Source organism: Pongo pygmaeus, chromosome X (assembly GCF_028885625.2).
Source record: "Pongo pygmaeus isolate AG05252 chromosome X, NHGRI_mPonPyg2-v2.0_pri, whole genome shotgun sequence".
Taxonomy (NCBI): Eukaryota; Metazoa; Chordata; class Mammalia; order Primates; family Hominidae; genus Pongo; species Pongo pygmaeus.
Window position 1 is genome coordinate 55,399,171 of NC_072396.2, and position 20,745 is coordinate 55,419,915.

The 20,745-nt window shown below is 46.7% G+C and overlaps 2 protein-coding genes and 1 non-coding gene across 6 annotated transcripts in view; 2 read left to right on the forward strand and 1 right to left on the reverse strand.

Moving 5' to 3' along the window:
- Positions 1–1,410, reverse strand: part of ITIH6 (inter-alpha-trypsin inhibitor heavy chain family member 6) — a 42,937-nt gene extending 41,527 nt beyond the window's left edge. Inside the window, exons 1-2 of the mRNA XM_054473064.1 lie at positions 1,264–1,410; positions 99–253 (exon numbers count right to left, since the gene is read on the reverse strand). Coding sequence (XP_054329039.1) covers positions 99–253; positions 1,264–1,365 — 257 coding nt within the window. The 5' untranslated portion in view covers positions 1,366–1,410. The remainder of the gene's footprint in view (positions 1–98; positions 254–1,263) is intronic.
- Positions 1,411–10,678: 9,268 nt separating this feature from the next.
- MAGED2 (MAGE family member D2) lies at positions 10,679–19,101 on the forward strand. 4 transcript variants are annotated; one of them, XM_054471282.2, is made up of 13 exons: positions 10,679–10,898; positions 12,398–12,471; positions 12,816–13,307; positions 13,915–14,223; positions 14,344–14,407; positions 14,669–14,748; positions 15,245–15,339; positions 16,034–16,113; positions 16,207–16,249; positions 16,577–16,639; positions 17,746–17,860; positions 18,334–18,776; positions 18,967–19,101. In XM_054471282.2, the coding sequence occupies exons 2-12, from the start codon at positions 12,427–12,429 to the stop codon at positions 18,766–18,768; spliced, it is 1,821 nt and encodes a 606-aa protein (XP_054327257.1). In that variant the 5' UTR covers positions 10,679–10,898; positions 12,398–12,426; the 3' UTR covers positions 18,769–18,776; positions 18,967–19,101. The 4 variants fall into 4 exon arrangements, with proteins under 4 accessions (XP_054327257.1, XP_054327258.1, XP_054327256.1 ...); XM_054471283.2 differs by lacking the exon at positions 10,679–10,898 and adding an exon at positions 11,422–11,528; XM_054471281.1 differs by lacking the exon at positions 10,679–10,898 and adding an exon at positions 12,081–12,318.
- On the forward strand, positions 17,455–17,582 carry LOC129025568 (small nucleolar RNA SNORA11). The gene has a single exon (XR_008497313.1). It is a non-coding gene; the product is annotated as a small nucleolar RNA SNORA11 (small nucleolar RNA).
- Positions 19,102–20,745: the final 1,644 nt, after the last annotated feature.

A 20,745-nucleotide genomic window follows, 5' to 3' on the forward strand; every position in this document is an offset into this window, starting at 1 on the left:
CATTCTCTTAATCACTATGCTCTGCTGACAGAATAAGCACAAGAATGAACAAATATATGCACAAATGAATGAAGTGGTGACTTTGGAAGCAGACTTACATACTGAAATTGGAGATAAAGGCAAGATGAGGCAGATCCAGGTCAAAGATGGCTTCATGGGCTTCAGCATGTGGATTAAACAGGACAGAGGTGACCAACGTGTGGGCATAGCGAGACACCACCGTGGAGCGCATAGAATAGCTTGTCATTAACAGCTGAGAGAGAAGACAGGAGGAGATGTTTTAGGTAGACTATGTCCTCAGCGTAGATGGGCTAGTATTTGGGAACCCAAGATTCCTACACAGGCCTCAAAGTATACAGGTGGATAAACTAAGGCCTAGAGAGGGAAAACAGCCTCTGTCATCCATTTGGTGGATCTGCCTGATTACTTCAGCAAGCTTTATCAAGTCTCAGAACCCAAGACTCAGAAGATTAGAGATCAAGGGACCTCTCTGGACAAGCACTTCTCTAACTTTGATGTGCACATGAATCTCCTGGAAAGCTTGTTATAATGAAGATTCTGATTCAGCAAGACTAGGGTGAGGGCTGAGATTTTATCTTTCTAAAAAGCTCCCATGGGATGATGCTGGGACTAGTCCACAGATTTCACTTTGAGTAGCAAGGCTTTAGAATATAGCAGAGCAGCCGCCATTCATTGAATCCTACTCTGTCCAAGGCACTGTGATAAATATTGATTTTTTTCTCCTTTAGGATCTCAGGTGTAAAGAGTTGCACTTATAAGCACAATCATGCACCGCAAGCATGGTAAGTATCTGGCATCCATGATGAGGGCACACAGCAAGTACAATATCTATCTTCTTCCTCTCCTTTCTTGAGGCAATGGTCCCTCTATCTACCCACACGTGATGCAGAGCTAGTTCCTTCCCAGTGTGGGGCAGTGGGAAATGAGGACGATTTGAGATCAGACGGTTCTGCCACTTCCTAACTGTGTCTTAACCTTGGAACCTCTGTTTTCTCTTCTCTATAATGGGGATAATAATATAGCCCATCTCACAGAGATGCTGTGAGGACTAAATGAAATAATAATTCTGGGATCCCTGGTGTAGCACCTGACATGTGCTCAGCAAATAGTACCTTTTTTCTCTGGCTCTAGCTTCTCAGTCATAGGACTGAAGAAACACACTGAATAACCTTCCCAAATTTCCCCCAAGAAGCTAATTTTATCACAAATCCCCAAGCTTTGTTCCCTCATCCCAGAACTGACCTTTGTGCTTGATGAAGCAGGGACAGGGGGTCCCTGGTATGTCAGTTCAAGAAGAATGGTCAGCAAAAAGCTAACACAGATGAGGTACCTCCACCCAGACATGATGACACCTCTGGCCTGGATCTGTTGTTCACATCCAGAAGATCTGAGCCCAATCTCCAAACCCTTGCTCTTTTAAACCTCCAGGTATCCCTTCTCTTGAGAGGGAGGGACCATCCTGAAGGGTGGGGAAGGCTCTGAATGTGGCATTGAGGCTCACACAAGTCAGGATTGTCCAAGAGCTGGGGCTGGCATCTTGCCTGGAGAAGGGCCAGTTCCATGCTTCCTTTTTTCCCCTCATCCAGCTGTAAGATGAATGGAAACTAAACATACCAGAGTGCTGGGTCTGTCTGTTTGCTGTGTTGGCTCGGGGTGGGGTTTTTCTTTCCTATAAACATCCACAGGAGCCCAGTAACTGGGGCCAGAGAAAGGTCACTTAGCATTGATCATCTTAAAAAGGTAGTGGCGATGAGAGAGGGATTGGCAAGGTAAGCCCCCAATACTGGTCTTCCCTGGTATTGACTTTAGCCTAGTGCCGGGAGGGACTTACTCAGGATCCCATAACAATTTAGGGGTCCCATAGACATAATAAGACTTACAATCTCTAGAACAGCCAGAGGCCAAGACAGGCTGGGGCAGGACTGAGAAAGAATATAACATAGTGGTTTCAAAATACAGGCTCTAGACCCAGACCACATGGGTTTGAATCTCAGTTCTGCCACTTACTGACTGTATAATATTGAGCAAGTTAATTAACCTCTCTGTAGCCTCAGTTTCTTCATCTATAAAATAAGAATAGTAATAGCACCTACTTCATAAAGTTCTTATGAAGATTAAGTGAGTTTGTACTTTTAGAATGCTTGGCACATGGTAAGTGATCAGTAAATAGCTGCTAGGAGGGCAGGATGAGGCATGACAGAGATCAAAAGTCTGGAAAGCTCCCTGTCCTCAGAGACCTGAGTGGAGGGAGAAGGGAGACGCTGAGGTGCTCTGGACTCAGGATCTGCAGGTCCTGTGGAGGATGGGGGGGGCGCGAGGAATGGGGCTGAGAAAAAGGAAAGTACTTGAAGGTCTGCACAAGGACTATCAGCCTCAGTCAGAATCCTGCTGCCCCTGGCCCTCCCGCCTCTACCCATCCACACAGGGAGCACAGACAGCTCCAGTACTTACTCTCAGGGGCAAAATCTCTGATGACATTTTACAAACTGCCCCAGGAACACTCAGATTTGTCCTAGGGCATTTGGCATCACAACAAAGTCTTCTCATTCTGGCATCTGTGGGTCCCAAAACCTGTCAGTTGCCACCACCCACAAGTCCGCACCAAGTTTCCTCTCAGGATTTCCTCATGAGGGAGAGTCCTAGCTAGAGAACAGCTCTGCTTATACAGTAACAGAGAAAACTTCCATCAGCTACCCAGTCCTTTTCTCTTAAATATGAATGAGTAGCCAAGGAGTCTCAAGCAAATTAAGGAAGCCTGTAGCATGAAAGCAAAATACTAAAAGAAACAAATAGAACAACTGACCCTAGAGCAATTTGAGGATCTGGGAAACAAAAGAGAACTTCAGGGGAAAAATTGATACTATTCTGAATAAGATTCAAGAAGATATAACACTCATAAAACAAGAACTAGATGCCATAAAACAGGAACAATCAGAGAAAACAGAGATTCCTTAGAAATTAAAAATAAGTTACTGAAATAATAAATTTCCCAGGACCAGGAAATGAGGAAATCTCCCAGAATGTAGGGCAAAAAGCCAAGGCAACAGAAAATGTGAGAGAAAATTTAAGAGAGATGGATTAATCTAGCAGATTAGACATTCAAATAATAAGAGTTCTAGATAGAGAAAACAAAACAATGAAGGAAACTTTATTGAAAACATATTAGGCCAGATGTGGTGGCTCACATCTGTAATCCCAGCACTTTGGGAGGTTGAGGTGGGAGGATCGCTTGAAGCCAGGAGTTTGAGATCAGCCTGGCTAACATAATGAGACCCTGACTCTACAAAAAAAAGTAAAAAGAAATAGCCAATCGTGATGGCTCTCATCTGTAAATCCCAGCTACTTGGGAAGCAGAGGCGGAGGATTGCTTGAGCCCAGGAGTTCGAGGTTACAGTGAGCCATGATTGTGCCACTGTACTCCAGCTTGGGAGACAGAGTGAGACCCTGTCTCAAAAAAATAGATATATTAGAAGTTATAATAATTTCCTACACCTGAAGAAGGATCTCCAGACAGCTGCCCAGAACAGTGAATCCAGGAAACAGTGAATCCAATTCAAGCAATGACTACAGCAGCCTCCTTACTGGTCCTCCTGCTTCAGCCTTCATCATCCCCTTTTCTGCCTCCCACCAGTATATTTTTACAACAACCAGAGGGATCCTTTTGAAACCCAGGTCAGATCCTGTCCCCTTTTTGCTCCAAACTCTCCTGTGGATCCCGCTTGTGGCTTACATGGCCCTATGTGAGAGGGGTCGGTGAGGCAAGCCCTCATTACCCATTTGACCCCATTTCCTATTACTTCCCTTCCTGCCTTCCTCCATCACTCTAGCAACTCTGGCCATTATGTTCTTCAAAAGTGCCAGGCATGGGGAAAAAATGCCAGGCATGATCCTGTCCCATGGCCTTTGCAATGACTGTTCTTTCTGCTTGGAATGTTTTCTCACCAAGTATCCACTTGGCTAGTTCTCTCACCTTGTGCAAGTTTTTGCCCACATGCTACCTTTTCAGTGAGTATTTCCCTGACCAACCTATTTACTTATTTTTATTTTTTTTGTTATTGATACATAATATTTGTACAAATTTATGGGATACATTGATATTTTGTTACATGCATAGAATGTGTAATAATCAAGTCGGGGTATTTAGGGTATCCGTTGCCTTGAGTATTTATCATTTCTATGTGTTGGGAACATTTCAACTTATCTTTTCTAGCTATTTTGAAATATACAACACACTGTTATGACCAGCCTATTTAAAACTGAAATTTTTCTCCATAGCACTTATCACACATTTTAATTTGGATACGTTTTACTGATTTATCTTATTTCTCTCCCTTACTAGAATCAGCTCCATGGGGGCCAAGGATTGCTATCTGTCTTCTTCACTGCCCTAGCCTAATCTTCTAGAACAGTACCTGACACGTAGTAGACACTCAAAAAATACTTGTTGAATGAGTGAATACAATAAAAGCATATAATTCAAGGAAAAAAGAAAAGCTTTTAGAAACTGTGTGTGTGTGTGTGTGTGTGTGTGTGTGTGTGTGTGTAATTATTCAAGAAAGTCTTGGCCAAATACAAAGCAAAATAAAATGTAACATGATTATGAGCAGCTGATAAGAGTATAAGAAAGATTCCATTTGACCTTGATGCTAGAAACATTCTCCTCTGAGAGGCCCAAAGACTGTGACATTGAACTTGAAGAGAAGGAAGTGTATTCCAGGCTCACTACTTGGCTAGATTTTGAAAAATATTTACATAGCCATGATAATGTGAATGCTGTTTATTGGGTTTCAGGTCATAGAGTCAACCTGGGGAGACAAAGTAGGGAAGATCTGATTGTGGCTGCAGAACAGAATGTAAACGTTAATAACCAGGGCAATGTAAAAGGAAAGATAAAACTGACAATGTGGGACATTGAATGGGCAGGCGGAGGGTTGTAGCCATAATATCCTTGGCTTAAAAAATGGGGAGTCAAAATTATCTGTCAAAATGGATGGAATACAAAATAGAGGGCTGAGTATATTTTTTTCAAGTTATAAAATTAACCAAAAACAAAAAAGGAACATCAGTGTTAACCATTGCAGGGGAGTAGAGGGAAAAGTGAGGCACAGTACATAAACAAAATCCTTACTGCCATCTCTGGGAGTCAATAGGATATTGTCTAATTTTTTTTAAAAAAGAAACATTACATACATATTATCTAGAGTTGTAAAGGGAACCAACAGTAGAGCTAAAACTAAAAACTGTTAAAAGTTGGCTTTGAGGGGATGGGATGGAGATGGGGAGGGTTGAGGCAGGGGACTATTCGTTTTTATCACGTGATCTTCTGTACTATTTCATTTGTTGTCATGTACAAGCATGAAATTCATAAAAATCAAATGTTAACAACTGCATGTTGATCTCAAAACAATGAAATAATTATATTTCCTATGACACTTATGACAATATCTAAATGGGCATATGGATAGTCAGTTAGACGTGCCTCCATAGATGAAAAACATACTGTAATGTGCCTAGCATATGTCTGTGAAGAGTGTTGGAAAGGATATTCTGGGACTTAAATCATTGGACAAAGTATAGTGTAGTGGTTAAGTCTTTGGTATTTGATATTCCATTGACTTGGGTTCAAGTCCTTTCTGTACCACTCATTGGTTGCCTTGCCTTGGGCAAGTTACCCCTCTCACTTTTAATATTGCCATCTGTGAAATGAGGCTAATGTTCACACAGTATAAAAATAAACCCCTTAAGAGCAAGGGCCACCTCTGTAGAGGTGTCTAATGCATAGTTGGTGCTCATTTTCTGTTGAATGGCCTAATCATAGCTCACAAGCCTGTGCTAAGGAAGGACTCAATATACAGAGAACAGGGGAGAATGAGGGTTAGTCCAAAAGTGGGTAGCAGGTTTCCTCATCTATGGGAAATTTGTCTTTTGTTTGACAAAATGTCATTTTTGCTGTGGAAAGGTAACCCTTAGGGCTTAGAGTGAAACAAAGTTAACTAAATTGCCCTACATATAAAAGGGGAAAAATGAGATTTCACCAGCAGCTCAAGAAAGAAGACATAGGCCAGGTACGGTGGCTCATGCCTGTAATCCCAACAATTTGGGAGGCTGAGGCGGGTGAATCGCTTGAGTCCAAGAATTTGGGACCAGCCTGGGCAACATGGCGAAACCCCATCTCTACCAAAAATACAAACAAACAAAACCCTAAAAATTAGTAGGACGTGGTGGCATGTGCCTGTAGTCCCAGCTACTTCTGGAGGCTGAGGTGGGAGGATCACTTGAGCCCAGGAGGTGGAGGTTGCAGTGAGCTGGGATCACACCACTGCACTTCAACCAGAGTGACGGAGTGAGACCCTGGGGGAGGTGGGGGGAAGAGAGAGAGAGAGAGAGAATATAGAAGCCTGGAAATGGAAAGGAGAGAAGTTGCCAGCATGTTGGGGGACAGAAAGGGTCCAACAGGGGTGGGGCATGGGGCCTGGGAGAAGGAACAATTATTAGGCCTTTCACAGTGGTGGGAATGGTTATGGAAATCTGAAGAACAAGAAAGTCTGATGTCCAGTTTAAAGTTGATTTCTATGCTGAGCTACATGGTTTAAATGACTAAAGAAGTGACAGGCAGCCTTAAAAGGAAACCTTTGCTACCCTCTCCCAAATTTTCCAAAATTCAGAGATATGGATTCTGTATAGTTTGGGAGAAAGTAAATGTGCTAGGATAGGATTGGTGGTGGGGATATTCTGGGCTTTCCATTTGAGCTTCAAGAGTCTGGAGTCTTGGATGCCTGTGGGACTAGACAGTTCCGTCTCGACATTCTGCACTAAGCAATCCTTAGCCTGCCTTTCCTTATCTCCAGAACAGAGCTGCCTGATGATAACAGCCTTTCATCTTTCCTCTTAGTTGATATGTAGGATCTATATGGTCTCAGATATTTCTCTACTGATCTATGGGTGCTAGAAATGGGCCTGAGACCCAGTGACCTAGGTTCTTCAGAGTTTATGGGTGGATGCTGAAGATCAAGATTCCAAGAGTTCACAAGGGGAAGGTGGGAGGAAATCTCTCTGGTCAAAGGGTAAAGATTATGAACTAATTTGTCTTTTCTCCCCCGATAAGGTTGCCTCCTATCCTCTGATCCCCAGGTCATAAGATAAGGGTGTTAATGGTATTATGTTATGAAGGTGGTGGAATTGAGAGGGGTCTGGGGAAGTTTGGGTTTGACAATCTTTGGGAATGCCTCTCTGATGGATTTGGACTGAGATTTTTCCTGACTTCCTGAATCCAATAATATCTCCTAACATTCTGACTCTGTATTCCTTTAAGTTACCCCAGGATTCCAAAGACCACAACTGAGACCTAAAACATTGTGAAACTTAAAATGTTGGAGGTTGTAACCGAGTGTAGATATACCAGAAGGGTAGTTGTAGCAGAGGGTGTTCCCCATGGGGACAAAATTGCATAACAAAGGCTCCTAGGCAAGAGAAGGCAGGGCATATCTGGTAATAGTGAAGTGTTCTGTTTAGGTGGAATATAGGCAACTATATCTAGTACTCTCAGAAAAACAGCAGGAAAAGGGCTGGAAAAGCAGTCAGGGCTGGATTTTGGGAGAGCCTTGAAATCAAGCTCAGGCATTTCTTGGGAAAGCATTCCATACCCATTGTCATGTATACCTCACCTGCTATTCATATCTCAACTTACTGCAATCAGGAAACTACTGCATGGAATAGACTCTGAAATAACAATGGCTTAAATAAGACATACATCTATTTGCCTCACCTAAAAGAAATCCAGAGGTAGGCAGTTCACGTTGGCTTCTTGAAATTGTTACGGATCCAGGTTCTTTTTAGTTCACTAATCCAGTATCCTTAGAGTGTGACCCTAGTCCTCATGGCCTTTATTCTGGGAGGCTATGTATCTAGCTAAAAATCAGATGGCTTATTACTAAGGAAGAAGAGGAGGATGAATATCAGGGTAAGCAATTAGCAAGCTATGCCACAAACATGTGCACTGAAACTATTCCTTCCAAGGTCCCCAGAGACCACCACTTGATCGTCAAAATCCCCAGACATTTTTTCAGGTCTTACTTTTCTTGATTCTTGGCACCATTCATCACTATTGACCTTGACTCCTCCCTCCTTTTGAAACAATCTCTTCCCTTACTTTTGTGACACTCCTTTCTCTTGTTTTTTGTTTGTTTGTTTGTTTTTGATGGTGTCTCGCTCTATCACCCAGGCTGGAGTGCAGTGGCACAATCTCGGCTCACTGCAACCTCTATCTCCCGGGTTCAAGCGATTCTCCTGCCTCAGCTTCCCGAGTAGCTGAGACTACAGGTGTGGTCCACCACACCCAGCTAATTTTTTGTATTTTTAGTAGAGATGGGGTTTCACCGTGTTGACCAGGCTGGTCCTGAACTCCTGACCTCAGGTGATCTGCCCACCTCGGCCTCCCAAAGTGCTGGGATTACAGGTGTGAGCCACCGTGTCCGGCCCTCTCCTGTTTTTCTCTCTGCCTCTTTGGTCACTCCTTATCAGCCTCTTTCATGAGTTTCTTTTCCTCCTCCTATACCAAAGATGCTGTTGGGCTGCAGGGCTCTTCCGTGGGCCCATGTCTCTTCTAGCACTATGCATTCACCAGGGTGCTGTTACCCTTTCTCATGAATTCAAGAACTATTTATGTACTGATGACTCCTAGATCTATAACCTCAGCCTAGACCACTTCTCTGAGCTTCAGACATGTATATTCAACTGCCTGTAGTACTTTCCACCTGGACATGCCACAGGTGCCTCAAAAGCAATGTTCAGTTCTCGTCTAACCTGCTCCTCAAACCCGCTCTTCCTTCAGTATTCCTGATCTCAGTGAAAGGGGTTATCATTCACACAATCTCTCAAATCAGATCGCCAAGAGTTCCCTTTGACACTCCCCTCCTCCTTGCCCTTCTCTTCACAATCCAGTTACTCAAGTCCAGTTACTTTTTACTTCTTTACTATCTCCTCGATTCAATCACTTCTCACTATCTGCCACCACTCTAGGCCAAAGCACAATCATTGCTTACCCAGATGACTACAAAAGTCATAAGTACTCTCCCTGTTTCCAAGACAACACCTAATCCATACTCCATATAGCAGCTAGGTGTTCTTTCTAAAACACAAACCTATGCTGTATCCTTGCCTAGAATCCTTTAATAACTCCTGGGTGCTCCCAGGATCAACACCAAAGTCCTCATCTTGGCATTCAAAACTTGCCAACTTGCCACGATTTGGAAGGGGTGGGGAATTTGAGATGCCAGAAGTAGAAGAAAAGGAGGGGCTATGTCTAGTGTGGATAAGGGAGAAAATCTAGGAGTCAAGAACATGGTGAGCTGATATCACACACTTGGAGAAAGCAATAATTCAGAGAAAGAGAAAAGACAGGAAAACAGAAGCCTGCCTTGAATATGCAAGAAATTTGTGTGTTTGTCTATCTTGAATTATCCATGGAACATAGGGATTCATGATATGTTATTTACATAGTAAAAGGTGACCACATAAAGCAGAAGACTTGTGTCCATTTGAATTACATTTATATGTGGAAAGGCACTGAACATTATTTCTGCAACTAACAGTTGTGCTGAATTTTATTATGGTTTTTAATAACTTTTTAGTTGATGCTCTTGGGTTTTCCAGGTCTGCATTTATATATTCAGTAATTAATGATGATTTGTCTATGTCCTATTATTTTACATCTTATTTTGTTCTCTTGAATAGATCCAATTGCTTATGTGAATTTATTATGTGATAGAGGTGCCATTTCAAAGCAGAGAGGGAAAAGATGGATTAGTTTGCACATGATGTAGGGGTAAGAGACTGTGATTTTGAAGCGTAATCAAGCTGAATCCGTATAGAAAATAAATTTTGAAATGATCAAACATCTAAATGTAAGTAATAAAGCCACAAAAGTGCTTGAAAAAAAAAACAGGGTTTGTTATAGGAGTGTGAAAAGCATCTTTAAGCAAGCAGCAGAATCCAGTTGTGATGAGGGAAAAATGGATATATTTGACTATATAATAATTAAACATTTTTGTTTGGCAAAAGTTATCATAAATAACATGAAAATATTTGTAATATGTGACACGTACAGGAGAGACATTGCTGGTGGGAATGTTATTCCATGTACTTTTTAGGAGTAAGTTGACAAATTTTGCATCAAAATGGAAGACTTTTTTGTAGCATTTGAGCTAGCAAAAAATACCATAAAAAAAAGTGCCCCAAACAATCTAAATGTACATGTGTACTGGACTGGTTCAATAAATTATGGGACATCTATGCAAGAAAAGATCATGCAGCTGTTTAGAAAAATGTGCACTGACGGAAAGATGTTTTATATATAACTGGAAAAAAACAGGTAGCAGAACAGAAGGTATGTATAGTGTACCATTTGTCGGAGAGAGAACCTGAATAATTAGTATACAAATAGAAAAAAAATCTGGAGAGCAAAATGTTAATAGTGGTTATTTCTGGGAGATGAGTGGCCTTTCATTGGTGTGTTATATATTACTGTATTGTTTGAATTTTTACAACAACAACAACAAAACAACAACATATTACCTTTGTAATAAGAAAAAATGAAGATATAAAAATAAATTCAATGAATGACTTGCTTTCAGGGGGCGGTTTGGGTTGGAAGAGCTTCAGACTGAGCCTGGTACAGTGGCATAAACATGGGCTTTGGCGTCAGACAGCCCTGAGCGGGGCCCCATTGCCCCACCCCCGAGGAAGGCGAGGGGGGGTGGCAGGGGGCTGCGGAAAGGGGCTGGGCTGGGTTGGGCTGTCTGCAGCTCTAGTCCAGGAGGCTGAGACTTCGAGAGGGACTTAGAGAAGGCAGACGCATCCCGAACTCGCTGGAGGACAAGGTGAGGGGCGTTGAGAATGGGGTTTATGGAGGTCAGAGAGTGGTTTCAGACCCCTCGAACCCATAGCCAGGCAGATGAGCAATTCTTACTGCACCACTGCAGCTGAAGCAGAGGTGACCTGGAGTGGGGTGTAGGCAATGAGGACGACCGAGAAAGTAGTAGGCTGTACAGACTGGGAGCAGAGACTAGCGGAGGGAGGAGGGGAGAAAAACGGGGAACCAGGAATGTTGGGAGGGGGACGAGGAATACAAGGAGGAAGGGGAACACTGAGGGGGAGTGAAGATCCAGAGAAGAGAATCGGGGATGCAGAGAGGGGTTAAGGAATACTGAGGGGCAGGGTGTGCAAACGTAACACGGAGGAGGATGTAAGGAATGGGAAGAAGGAATTCTGGAGTAAATAGGAAATGTGAGGTAGGAATAGGGAGTAGGGAGCCAGGCTAAGGGAATACGGAGGGGGGCATAAGGAATGAGGAGTAGGGCGCGGGGGAGGGGCAGACAGGCTGGGACGGAGGCCCCCTAGGGAGGCGGAAAGGGGCGGGACCACTTCCGGCCTAGAGAGGGGAGGGCGGTCTCCGAGTTTCGGAGGGGCTTGGAGTGAGTGGACGCACTCGGGAATTGTAGGAGGACGAGGTGAGCAGCCGGGCCGGCTTTTGGATGGGAGCCCCGCTAGGGGTCGGCCCCACCCTCTGGGATCTGGAGAAAACCTGCCATAAGGACCGGATCGTACCGGATCCATCCGGCTGGGAAGGGAGGGGACTGGACCCGGTTTGGCCGGGCCCAAGATGGAATCACTAGCTCAATATTTATTTGAGGAGGGGGTGTAATAGGGAAGGGGCGGAACCAAGATGCGCCTGTCTGGAGGGGGGCGTGTTAGGAAGAAGGGCGGGGCCAAGAGACACTGGACTCGGTAGGGCGTGAGTAGGAGAGGGGCCGGGCCCACCAGACACTGCGACAATTTTGGAGGAAGGCTTGTTGGGCAGGGGGCGGGACCGAATGGTACTGCGGACCTGGAGTGGGGCGTGTGTCGGGGCAGAGTGCCAGACTGAGACCACGACCATTGCGCATGCGCACTATGTTTCGCTAGAAAGGGGCGTGTTGAGAAGGGCTAGCACTGAGAAGAGCGAGCTGCTGAATGCGCATGTGCACGGTGGACATCAAAGAAAGGGCTCGTGCTGGGAAAGCGGGCGGGGCTGAGATCGGCCCTGCAGCCGACGCGCATGCGCTCTATCGACCTGCGGCTGGGTGGGGGGTGCACTGGGAAAAGGGGCGGGGTCCTCAGAGCTGCCGCGCTGGCACATCTTCCTGGCGAAGGGGAGGGTGCGGCTGCAGAGAATTGAGACTTAGAAGCTTTGAATTCTTGTATCTGAGAACGGAGTCGTTGGGGGTGGTGGAGGGGGTTGGAATTGGGGACCTACGGAAGGTGAGGATCAGCCTCCAGGCACAACAGGGGAGAGGACGTTCAGTGGGCTTCAACTTGACCCAGGCCTTCTCCCCTTCAGGCTCAGCTCTTGCCAGGCCAAATTGAGACATGTCTGACACAAGCGAGAGTGGTGCGGGTCTAACTCGCTTCCAGGTAAGGCCTCTTTCTGTCCTTTCCCCAGCTGCTTTTCCTCTTCAGCCCTTGTTGCTGCCCCAAGTCCCTTGGCTCTTCCCCTCCCATCCTTGTCCTTCTCCACCTACTTTCCTGCCTGGGTGTCCCCCTGCCCAGTGGAGGGAGGGAGAGAAGGTGGGCGGGCCCCTCTTCTGCCATCAGTTCTTGCTCAGAGGAAAGGGAGGCCTTGTTGGGCTGAGGTGGTCAGAGCACACCGCAGGTAGGAGTCAGTACAGGTCAGAGAAGTGTGGCCTTGGAATTTTGGAGCCATTTGCTTAGTTGGGGGTGGGGAGAAGGTCTGTGAACTTCCCTGCTTCCTCTTGCAGGCTGAAGCTTCAGAAAAGGACAGTAGCTTGATGATGCAGACTCTATTGACAGTGACCCAGAATGTGGAGGTCCCAGAGACACTGAAGGCCTCAAAGGCACTGGAGGTCTCAGAGGATGTGAAGGTCTCAAAAGCCTCTGGGGTCTCAAAGGCCACAGAGGTCTCAAAGACCCCGGAGGCTCAGGAGGCACCTGCCACCCAGGCCTCATCTACTACTCAGCTGACTGATACCCAGGTTCTGGCAACTGAAAACAAGAGTGTAGCAGCTGACACCAAGAAACAGAATGCTGACCCGCAGGCTGTGACAATGCCTGCCACTGAGACCAAAAAGGTCAGCCATGTGGCTGATACGAAGGTCAATACAAAGGCCCAGGAGACTGAGGCTGCACCCTCTCAGGCCTCAGCAGATGAACCTGAGCCTGAGAGTGCAGCTGCCCAGTCTCAGGAGAATCAGGATACTCGGCCCAAGGTCAAAGCCAAGAAAGCCCGAAAGGTAAGACCTCTGCAGTCACCACCCTTGGTTTTCTACTCCTCTCTCAGTTGGTTCATTTGTTCTACAAACATTTAGAAAGATCCCTGTGCTCATCAGGGCTGTGGGGGGCACTGAGAGTAATGTGATGTAATTCCTGTCTTCAGAGAGCTTGCAGACTGATGGGGAGGTGCAATCTGAATGTAATGCAGTTTATGTTTACATAGTAGCTGCCCTGTATTAGGCCTTGAGCTAAGCACATTTATGCAGGTTGTCTCATTAAATCTTGAAAGTAATTCTCATAGCCCCAATTTTATGGAGAAGGAAGCTGAGTTCCAGAGAGGTGAAGCGGCTTGTCTAGGATGGTTCAAGCAGAGCCAGTAGTGGGCACAGAAAGAGAAGAAGACTCAGCCTCCACCCACCCTTGGTTTGCTCCTGGCCTGCTAGGCAGATGATACACCTGCTTGGAAGTCAGTGAGAAACAAACCCAGGGTTCAGCATGGCCAACATCTATTGAGTCAGACTGTTACTACAGGGGTGGGAGTAGCGGCTGCTTCCTGGAAGAGATAGGGAGAGGAAAAGGACCACTTGCTTCATCTGGTGATGTTGAGCTTCCTCTCTGTTGATACAGGTGAAGCATCTGGATGGGGAAGAGGATGGCAGCAGTGATCAGAGTCAGGCTTCTGGAACCACAGGTGGCCGAAGGGTCTCAAAGGCCCTAATGGCCTCAATGGCCCGCAGGGCTTCAAGGGGTCCCATAGCCTTTTGGGCCCGCAGGGCATCAAGGACTCGGTTGGCTGCTTGGGCCCGGAGAGCCTTGCTCTCCCTGAGATCACCTAAAGCCCGTAGGGGCAAGGCTCGCCGTAGAGCTGCCAAGCTCCAGTCATCCCAAGAGCCTGAAGCACCACCACCTCGGGATGTGGCCCTTTTGCAAGGGAGGGTAAGAACTCTGTCGTTTTTACTCTGCCTTTTCTACTGCCTTGGCTGCCCTTTTCTTTGCCATCGTCTCAAGTTTTCTGCAAACTTGTTTTGGTCTTTCCATCTTTTTCTACTCTGCCAGGCAAATGATTTGGTGAAGTACCTTTTGGCTAAAGACCAGACAAAGATTCCCATCAAGCGCTCAGGTAAAGTCCTACCAATCCTCCCTCTGCCCTGAGCTCTGCCCTCCATTGCCCTTACACCATTGTGCTGGGGGATATCCCTTGCTCTTATGCTCATGTCTCTGTCCTCCCAAAGTTTTAATTTGGCAGTGCTGGCATCTCTGTTGATAAGCACAGAACCGGGTTATGCCACCCTTGGTGTGGTTGGCAAAGAGTCTATAGCTTGGGCATCAGGGCCACCTGGCATCTCTTCAGTCAGGTGCTCACAACACTCTCCCCTTACAGACATGCTGAAGGACATCATCAAAGAATACACTGATGTGTACCCTGAAATCATTGAACGAGCAGGCTATTCCTTGGAGAAGGTGAAGGGGCAGCCCTGGGGGATGGGCACAGTGGGGAAGCCTTGAATTCAACAAAAATGTACGAGTCCCTTCTCGGGAACCAAAGAGACCTGCTAATCCAGCTCCATCACTATGCTGAGGGGCAGACAGTGGCCTAGGGAGGGGTGTAGATTAGCGATGGGTCACACAGCAAGTCAATGGTAAAAGTACAGCTAGGACCCAAGACACCCAACTTAGTCCTGCCTTCTGTCCGCAGCTCCTGCCATGTATTTGAGATTTCACCTCTCCCTTTCATTCCCCATTCTCTGTCTCCCTAGAGTCCCACTCATCACAAAGATGATGATGACAATGGTACATTTGCAGTGTGTTTACCGGGTGCCAGGCACTTAGCTATGTACTTTGTGTGCATTATCTCACTGATTTCTCACACATGCAAAACTCCTAGGTACATAGGGAGCTGCAGCATGCCCCGGAAGCTGAATTTTGTCATCTCACAAGCTGTTCTCCCCATCCGCAGGTATTTGGGATTCAATTGAAGGAAATTGATAAGAATGACCACTTGTACATTCTTCTCAGCACCTTAGAGCCCACTGATGCAGGCATACTGGGAACGTAAGCTGGGAAAGGGCTGAGGTGTGGGGGGGGCTTCTGCTTTGGCCATGTGCTGCTACCCCTTCTTTGTCCTACTTCCCCCATCCTCTTAGAGAGTCAGGAAAGACAGGGTCTCAAAAGCCCTGTCCCAGTTCCCATGCATAGTCGGAGCCCTGCTCACAGTAGTGGCACCTGATTATGATTGACTGAAGGGTGTAGGAGCCTGGTGTGGGACATTCCTGCTGTCAGGTTTGCTGTCTCTGTAGAAGCTTCCCAGGAAAGCAGGCCTGTCATTGCTTGCCTCTTCCTACTGGGTGCCTGGCCTGGCTTTGGCAGAGTGGTTCTCAAGGAGGGCTTCCTGGTGTGGGTGGATCAGGATGCGTGAAGCGCAGGAGTGTCAGTGGGGCTGAAGGTTCTGGGACAGAAAGAGGGGACTCACATTGACTGAGTGCTTGTGTTGTACCAGGTTGACAGCCATTCTTCCGTCTTCTTGGAAACCCAGGGAAGGGAAAATATGATTTTTCTATTTTACCGAAGAGTAGACTGAGGCTTGCAAGTCTAAGTGCCTTGCCCAGGGTGGCATAGAGCTGGAAGCAGAGACTGGGCAGAATTCTGTATCTGAGGAATCTGGGACAGGCTAGCCTAGTGAGTTGGCTTGTGTGTCTATTGCAGATGGCTGCTGAACATAAACCTCTCTGTCCTGTTATTTCTCTAGGACTAAGGACTCACCCAAGCTGGGTCTGCTCATGGTGCTTCTTAGCATCATCTTCATGAATGGAAATCGGTCCAGTGAGGGTGAGTGGCTGGGCTTGCAGCTGAATGGGTGGCTGTGGTCTAGATTCCATGTGTTCAATTTCTGTCCCTGTCTCCTCTTGCCTCCCCTCGCAGCTGTCATCTGGGAGGTGCTGCGCAAGTTGGGGCTGCGCCCTGGGTATGATTGGGCTCTCTCAGCGCTTGCTGTCCGTGTTGTCCTTTGGCAAGAGAGGACGGTCCTAGGATTGCATCAGTCTGGTGGTCTGGTGGAGTGGGTGGGGTGCTGGACTGGGTAGACGGCCCAGGGTTCTGACCTGGGTGGATGATGGGCGAATGGTCCTGAACTCTCTGCTCCCTCTCTCAGTGTCTCTTGGGCTTCTATGGAGCTTCCCTCTTGTGCTGGAAACCTCTTTTCCATCTTGGAAATGCCTCTGCCCACATCTGGGAAGTGCCATGGCCTTGAGTGAATTTATTTGTTTATTTATTTTTCTTTTTCTTCTCTCAGGATACATCATTCACTCTTTGGGGACGTGAAGAAGCTCATCACTGATGAGTTTGTGAAGCAGAAGTAAGTATCTCTGTCTGGTGTTCATGTGTTCCATGCATTTGGCCTATTTCAGAACTGAGTGATAAAGCCATGGTGCATGCATGCATGTGTCTATGTGTGTATGTATTTGCATATTTGCATGTATGCAGGTGGGATTATTCCTTGGGCGGTGATGGGAAACAGGAGCAGCACATGTTTCCTGATCTGTTACATATACTTCAACATTTGTCTTGAGACCAGTTCTACAAGGGAGGGATTATCGTTACCATCATTGTACGTATGCAGAAACTGAGGTTTAGAGAGGTGAAGTCATTTGGTCAGGGTTACACAGGTAGCAAGTAGAAGAGTTATGTTTAGAACTTGGCTCCAAAGCCTTAGTTCTTTTTACTCTGCTAACTAGAGCTTCATAGAAATTAATTTCCGTAAAGAAATGACATAGAATGGTAGCTTCAGGCAACCAGGTACCATGCTGGGGAGTTAACTTGTACATCTCATTTCATTTTCATAACTACCCTGCAGCTGTCATCCTATCCCCGTTTTACAGTTGAGGGACCTGGGGCTCCGAGAGGGGAGATCTGAGCATGGCCCACAGCTGGTATGGGCCTGGAGCCCAGTCCTCTTGAATTTCTGGCCAAGGCTCACCTATCCTTGGTCCTTGGAGGACATGCGAACACTCAGCCACACGCATGTGCACACAGAAACACACACAAAGGGTCAGGAATTCAGCATGTGTGAAGCATGCTGCTATTGGCTATTCTTCCTCTGTAGTCTTTCTGGTCATTTTCTGTGGTGGACCTTTCTGGGCTTGGCCAGGCTGAGGCCAAGACACTTGCAGTGGGGTGTGCTCAGAGCAGGGGGCCCAAAGAATGGCTCCTCTGTTTACAACACACCCAACAGGAATCTGGGGTCATTGTGATGAGGGCGTCAAACTTGTGGCTTCCCTATGAACAAATGTCCCCCAACACCTCTATGTGGCTTCTGGGCAAGACCAGTGGGACAGGGCTCAATATTGGAAGAAAGACTGTAGTAATTAGTGGATAATGTTGCCATCTGGAGCCTGTCCAGTCTATGCATGGGTAGGCCATGAATGGTCTTAGAAATAAAGGCTTTGAACCTCTCTTTCCAAGGTACCTGGACTATGCCAGAGTCCCCAATAGCAATCCCCCTGAATATGAGTTCTTCTGGGGCCTGCGCTCTTACTATGAGACCAGCAAGATGAAAGTCCTCAAGTTTGCCTGCAAGGTAATTGGAGAGCTGCCTGAGCTTGGCAAGTCAAGAGCAGGGGGTGCCCCTGGCTGGGGCAGGCTGTGTGCAGAGCAGCCTGCAGTTCAAATCTGAATGTTTTGGTGCTTCTGTTAATTGTCAAAACACTGTAACAGGCACTTTTTCTGAATCATTTAAGCCTTACAACCTGATATGTCATTGCCCTGTTACAGATGAGAAAACTGAGGCCCAGAGAGGTTGGTAGGTGACATGTCCAAAGTCATGGAGCTAGTAAGTGTCAGAGCAGGGATGGAGTATTAGGTGCATAATTACTGGTAATACTGTGTTATTACTATTATCTTTTTATACTAAGCATGTAGCATAGTGCCTAGCATAAAGAGTAGATGTTTAATCCTCTTATGCTCATTCTGATGGTTATTTACATAGTAAGACTGTATTATTACTATGGCTTAATCCCTCTGTGCTCCTTCTGATGGTTATTTTTGTTTCAGGTACAAAAGAAGGATCCCAAGGAATGGGCAGCTCAGTACCGAGAGGCGATGGAAGCGGATTTGAAGGCTGCAGCTGAGGCTGCAGCTGAAGCCAAGGCGAGGGCCGAGATTAGAGCTCGAATGGGCATTGGGCTCGGCTCGGAGAATGCTGCCGGGCCCTGCAACTGGGACGAAGCTGATATCGGACCCTGGGCCAAAGCCCGGATCCAGGCGGGAGCAGAAGCTAAAGCCAAAGCCCAAGAGAGTGGCAGTGCCAGCACTGGTGCCAGTACCAGTACCAATAACAGTGCCAGTGCCAGTGCCAGCACCAGTGGTGGCTTCAGTGCTGGTGCCAGCCTGACCGCCACTCTCACATTTGGGCTCTTCGCTGGCCTTGGTGGAGCTGGTGCCAGCACCAGTGGCAGCTCTGGTGCCTGTGGTTTCTCCTACAAGTGAGATTTCAGGTATCTGCCTTGGTTTCAGTGGGGACATCTGGGGCTTATGGGGCTGGTGTGAGGAGCTGGATGATTCTAGGAAGGCCCAAGTTGGAGAATGATGTGGAGAGTGTGCCAAGACACTGCTTTTGGCATTTTATTCCTTTCTGTTTGCTGGATGTCAATTGACCCTTTTATTTTCTCTTACTTGTGTTTTCAGATATTGTTAATCCTGCCAGTCTTTCTCTTCAAGCCAGGGTGCATCCTCAGAAACCTACTCAACACAGCACTCTAGGCAGCCACTATCAATCAATTGAAGTTGACACTCTGCATTAAATCTATTTGCCATTTCTGAGTTTATTGCTTTTTTTTGGCGGGCTGTCACATTTTGGTATCACATTTAAAAATCAGTGAGTTGGGAAAGTTTCCACCTCAGTCTGTGTTTAGTTTGAGGTGATATTGTTGGATTCCCAGGAGCGAGATTAACACACCTTTCTGGGATAGATTGGGCCTCACGTCTAGCCTTCAGGGTGGTGGGATTTTAGTGGGGTGGAGTTGAAGAGATTGTAGTTACAGAGGACACACTTTGAAGGAGAGGCTTGAGGTCGGCAAGTCTGGAGCAGAAAGCGTAAGTAGAGGAGACTGGACATCAAATATAGAATCTCTTTTTGAGAAATTTGAAAGAGGAGAGAGAGGTACAGAGCTAAATGGAGATGCAGGAACAAGGGAGCATTTTCTTGGGGAAGGAGAGAGAGACTTGAGTAGGGAGGAGTCAATGGAGAGGGAGAAGTTGAATGTTGACTTCTGCAGCCCAGTCCTGGAGGAGGTGAGAGGAGTCGGGTTGTGGGAAGGCCTGGGAGAAGGGACTACTCGGTTAGGACTCAGAGAGGGGGACTGTGAGAGGATGTTGAGCAGTAGGGAGGCCCCAGTAGAGGATGGAGCCCATGATTTTTGGGGGAACATAGCAAGGTGCTCAGTAATCTTGGTATAGGAACCATGAAGATGAGTGTTGGTTTATTCCAAGGTTTGGGTTCTGCTGTTTGGATCTGGAATAAGAACACAGGACCAGGGCAGTGACTGGATGAGTCTGTACCTTCACCACTGTGTCCATGGTACCTGACATGTAGTAGTTGTACACAGAGTGGTGGAAGAAATGGACCATGGGACCCAGGCAGGCTTGGGGAGGAGGGATGAGGAGAGTGTGTGATAGATTTGGGGACAGTGCAGGAATCTGTGGATATCTGTGTGAGTGATGTGCATCTGACGGTGCAGAAGTCTCAGTGAAGTCCTCATTAGGAGTGCCTGCTATATGTCTGGCAGCATTCCGGGTATCTGGAAACGGGTATTGAGAGAATAAGAAGTGTGATCTGGGGGACTAGTCAGACAGCGGGATGATTGTATTTAGGAAGTCATAGCACAGAGAGCTCTGGGTGATGGTGAGGTTCAAGGAATGGGTAGTCGAAGGGTAGAGATGCTTCCTGCGGATGTGGAGTCAGTGGTCTGGGAGGCCAGGGTATTGGTTGGGTTATCCATGTGGACAGTGAAATCACCCAGATGGTGGCAGGAGGTGGGAGAGAGGGGAGCATTATGAGCCAGGTGCCACAGTACCCACATGTGGTGTCCTCTCAGCTACACTGCTCACTAAGGGACAGGGCCCTCAGGCTATTAGAGATCCACCTCCCTGTTTTTGGGGGGTACTGCCCTGGACCACCTTTCTCCCCATGAAGCCCTCACCATCTGCAATCCCAACATTACTGGGCTTCTAATCACTGGGACGATCTCGTGGACAATGAGGCCCCGGTAATGGCCACCTCTCCTCTCCTGTAGAATCTATAAGCAATAAAGGAAGGATGTTTATTGCTTAGGGAACAGAATTTTAAAAGAGAAACACAGCCCCATGTGCAGCAAGACAGCTCCTTACCTGTGGCTGTGAATTGAGACCTGCTGAAGTGATCTTCACTAGAAGCAGAGGCTCTTCCATTGAAGATTAGGATATGGT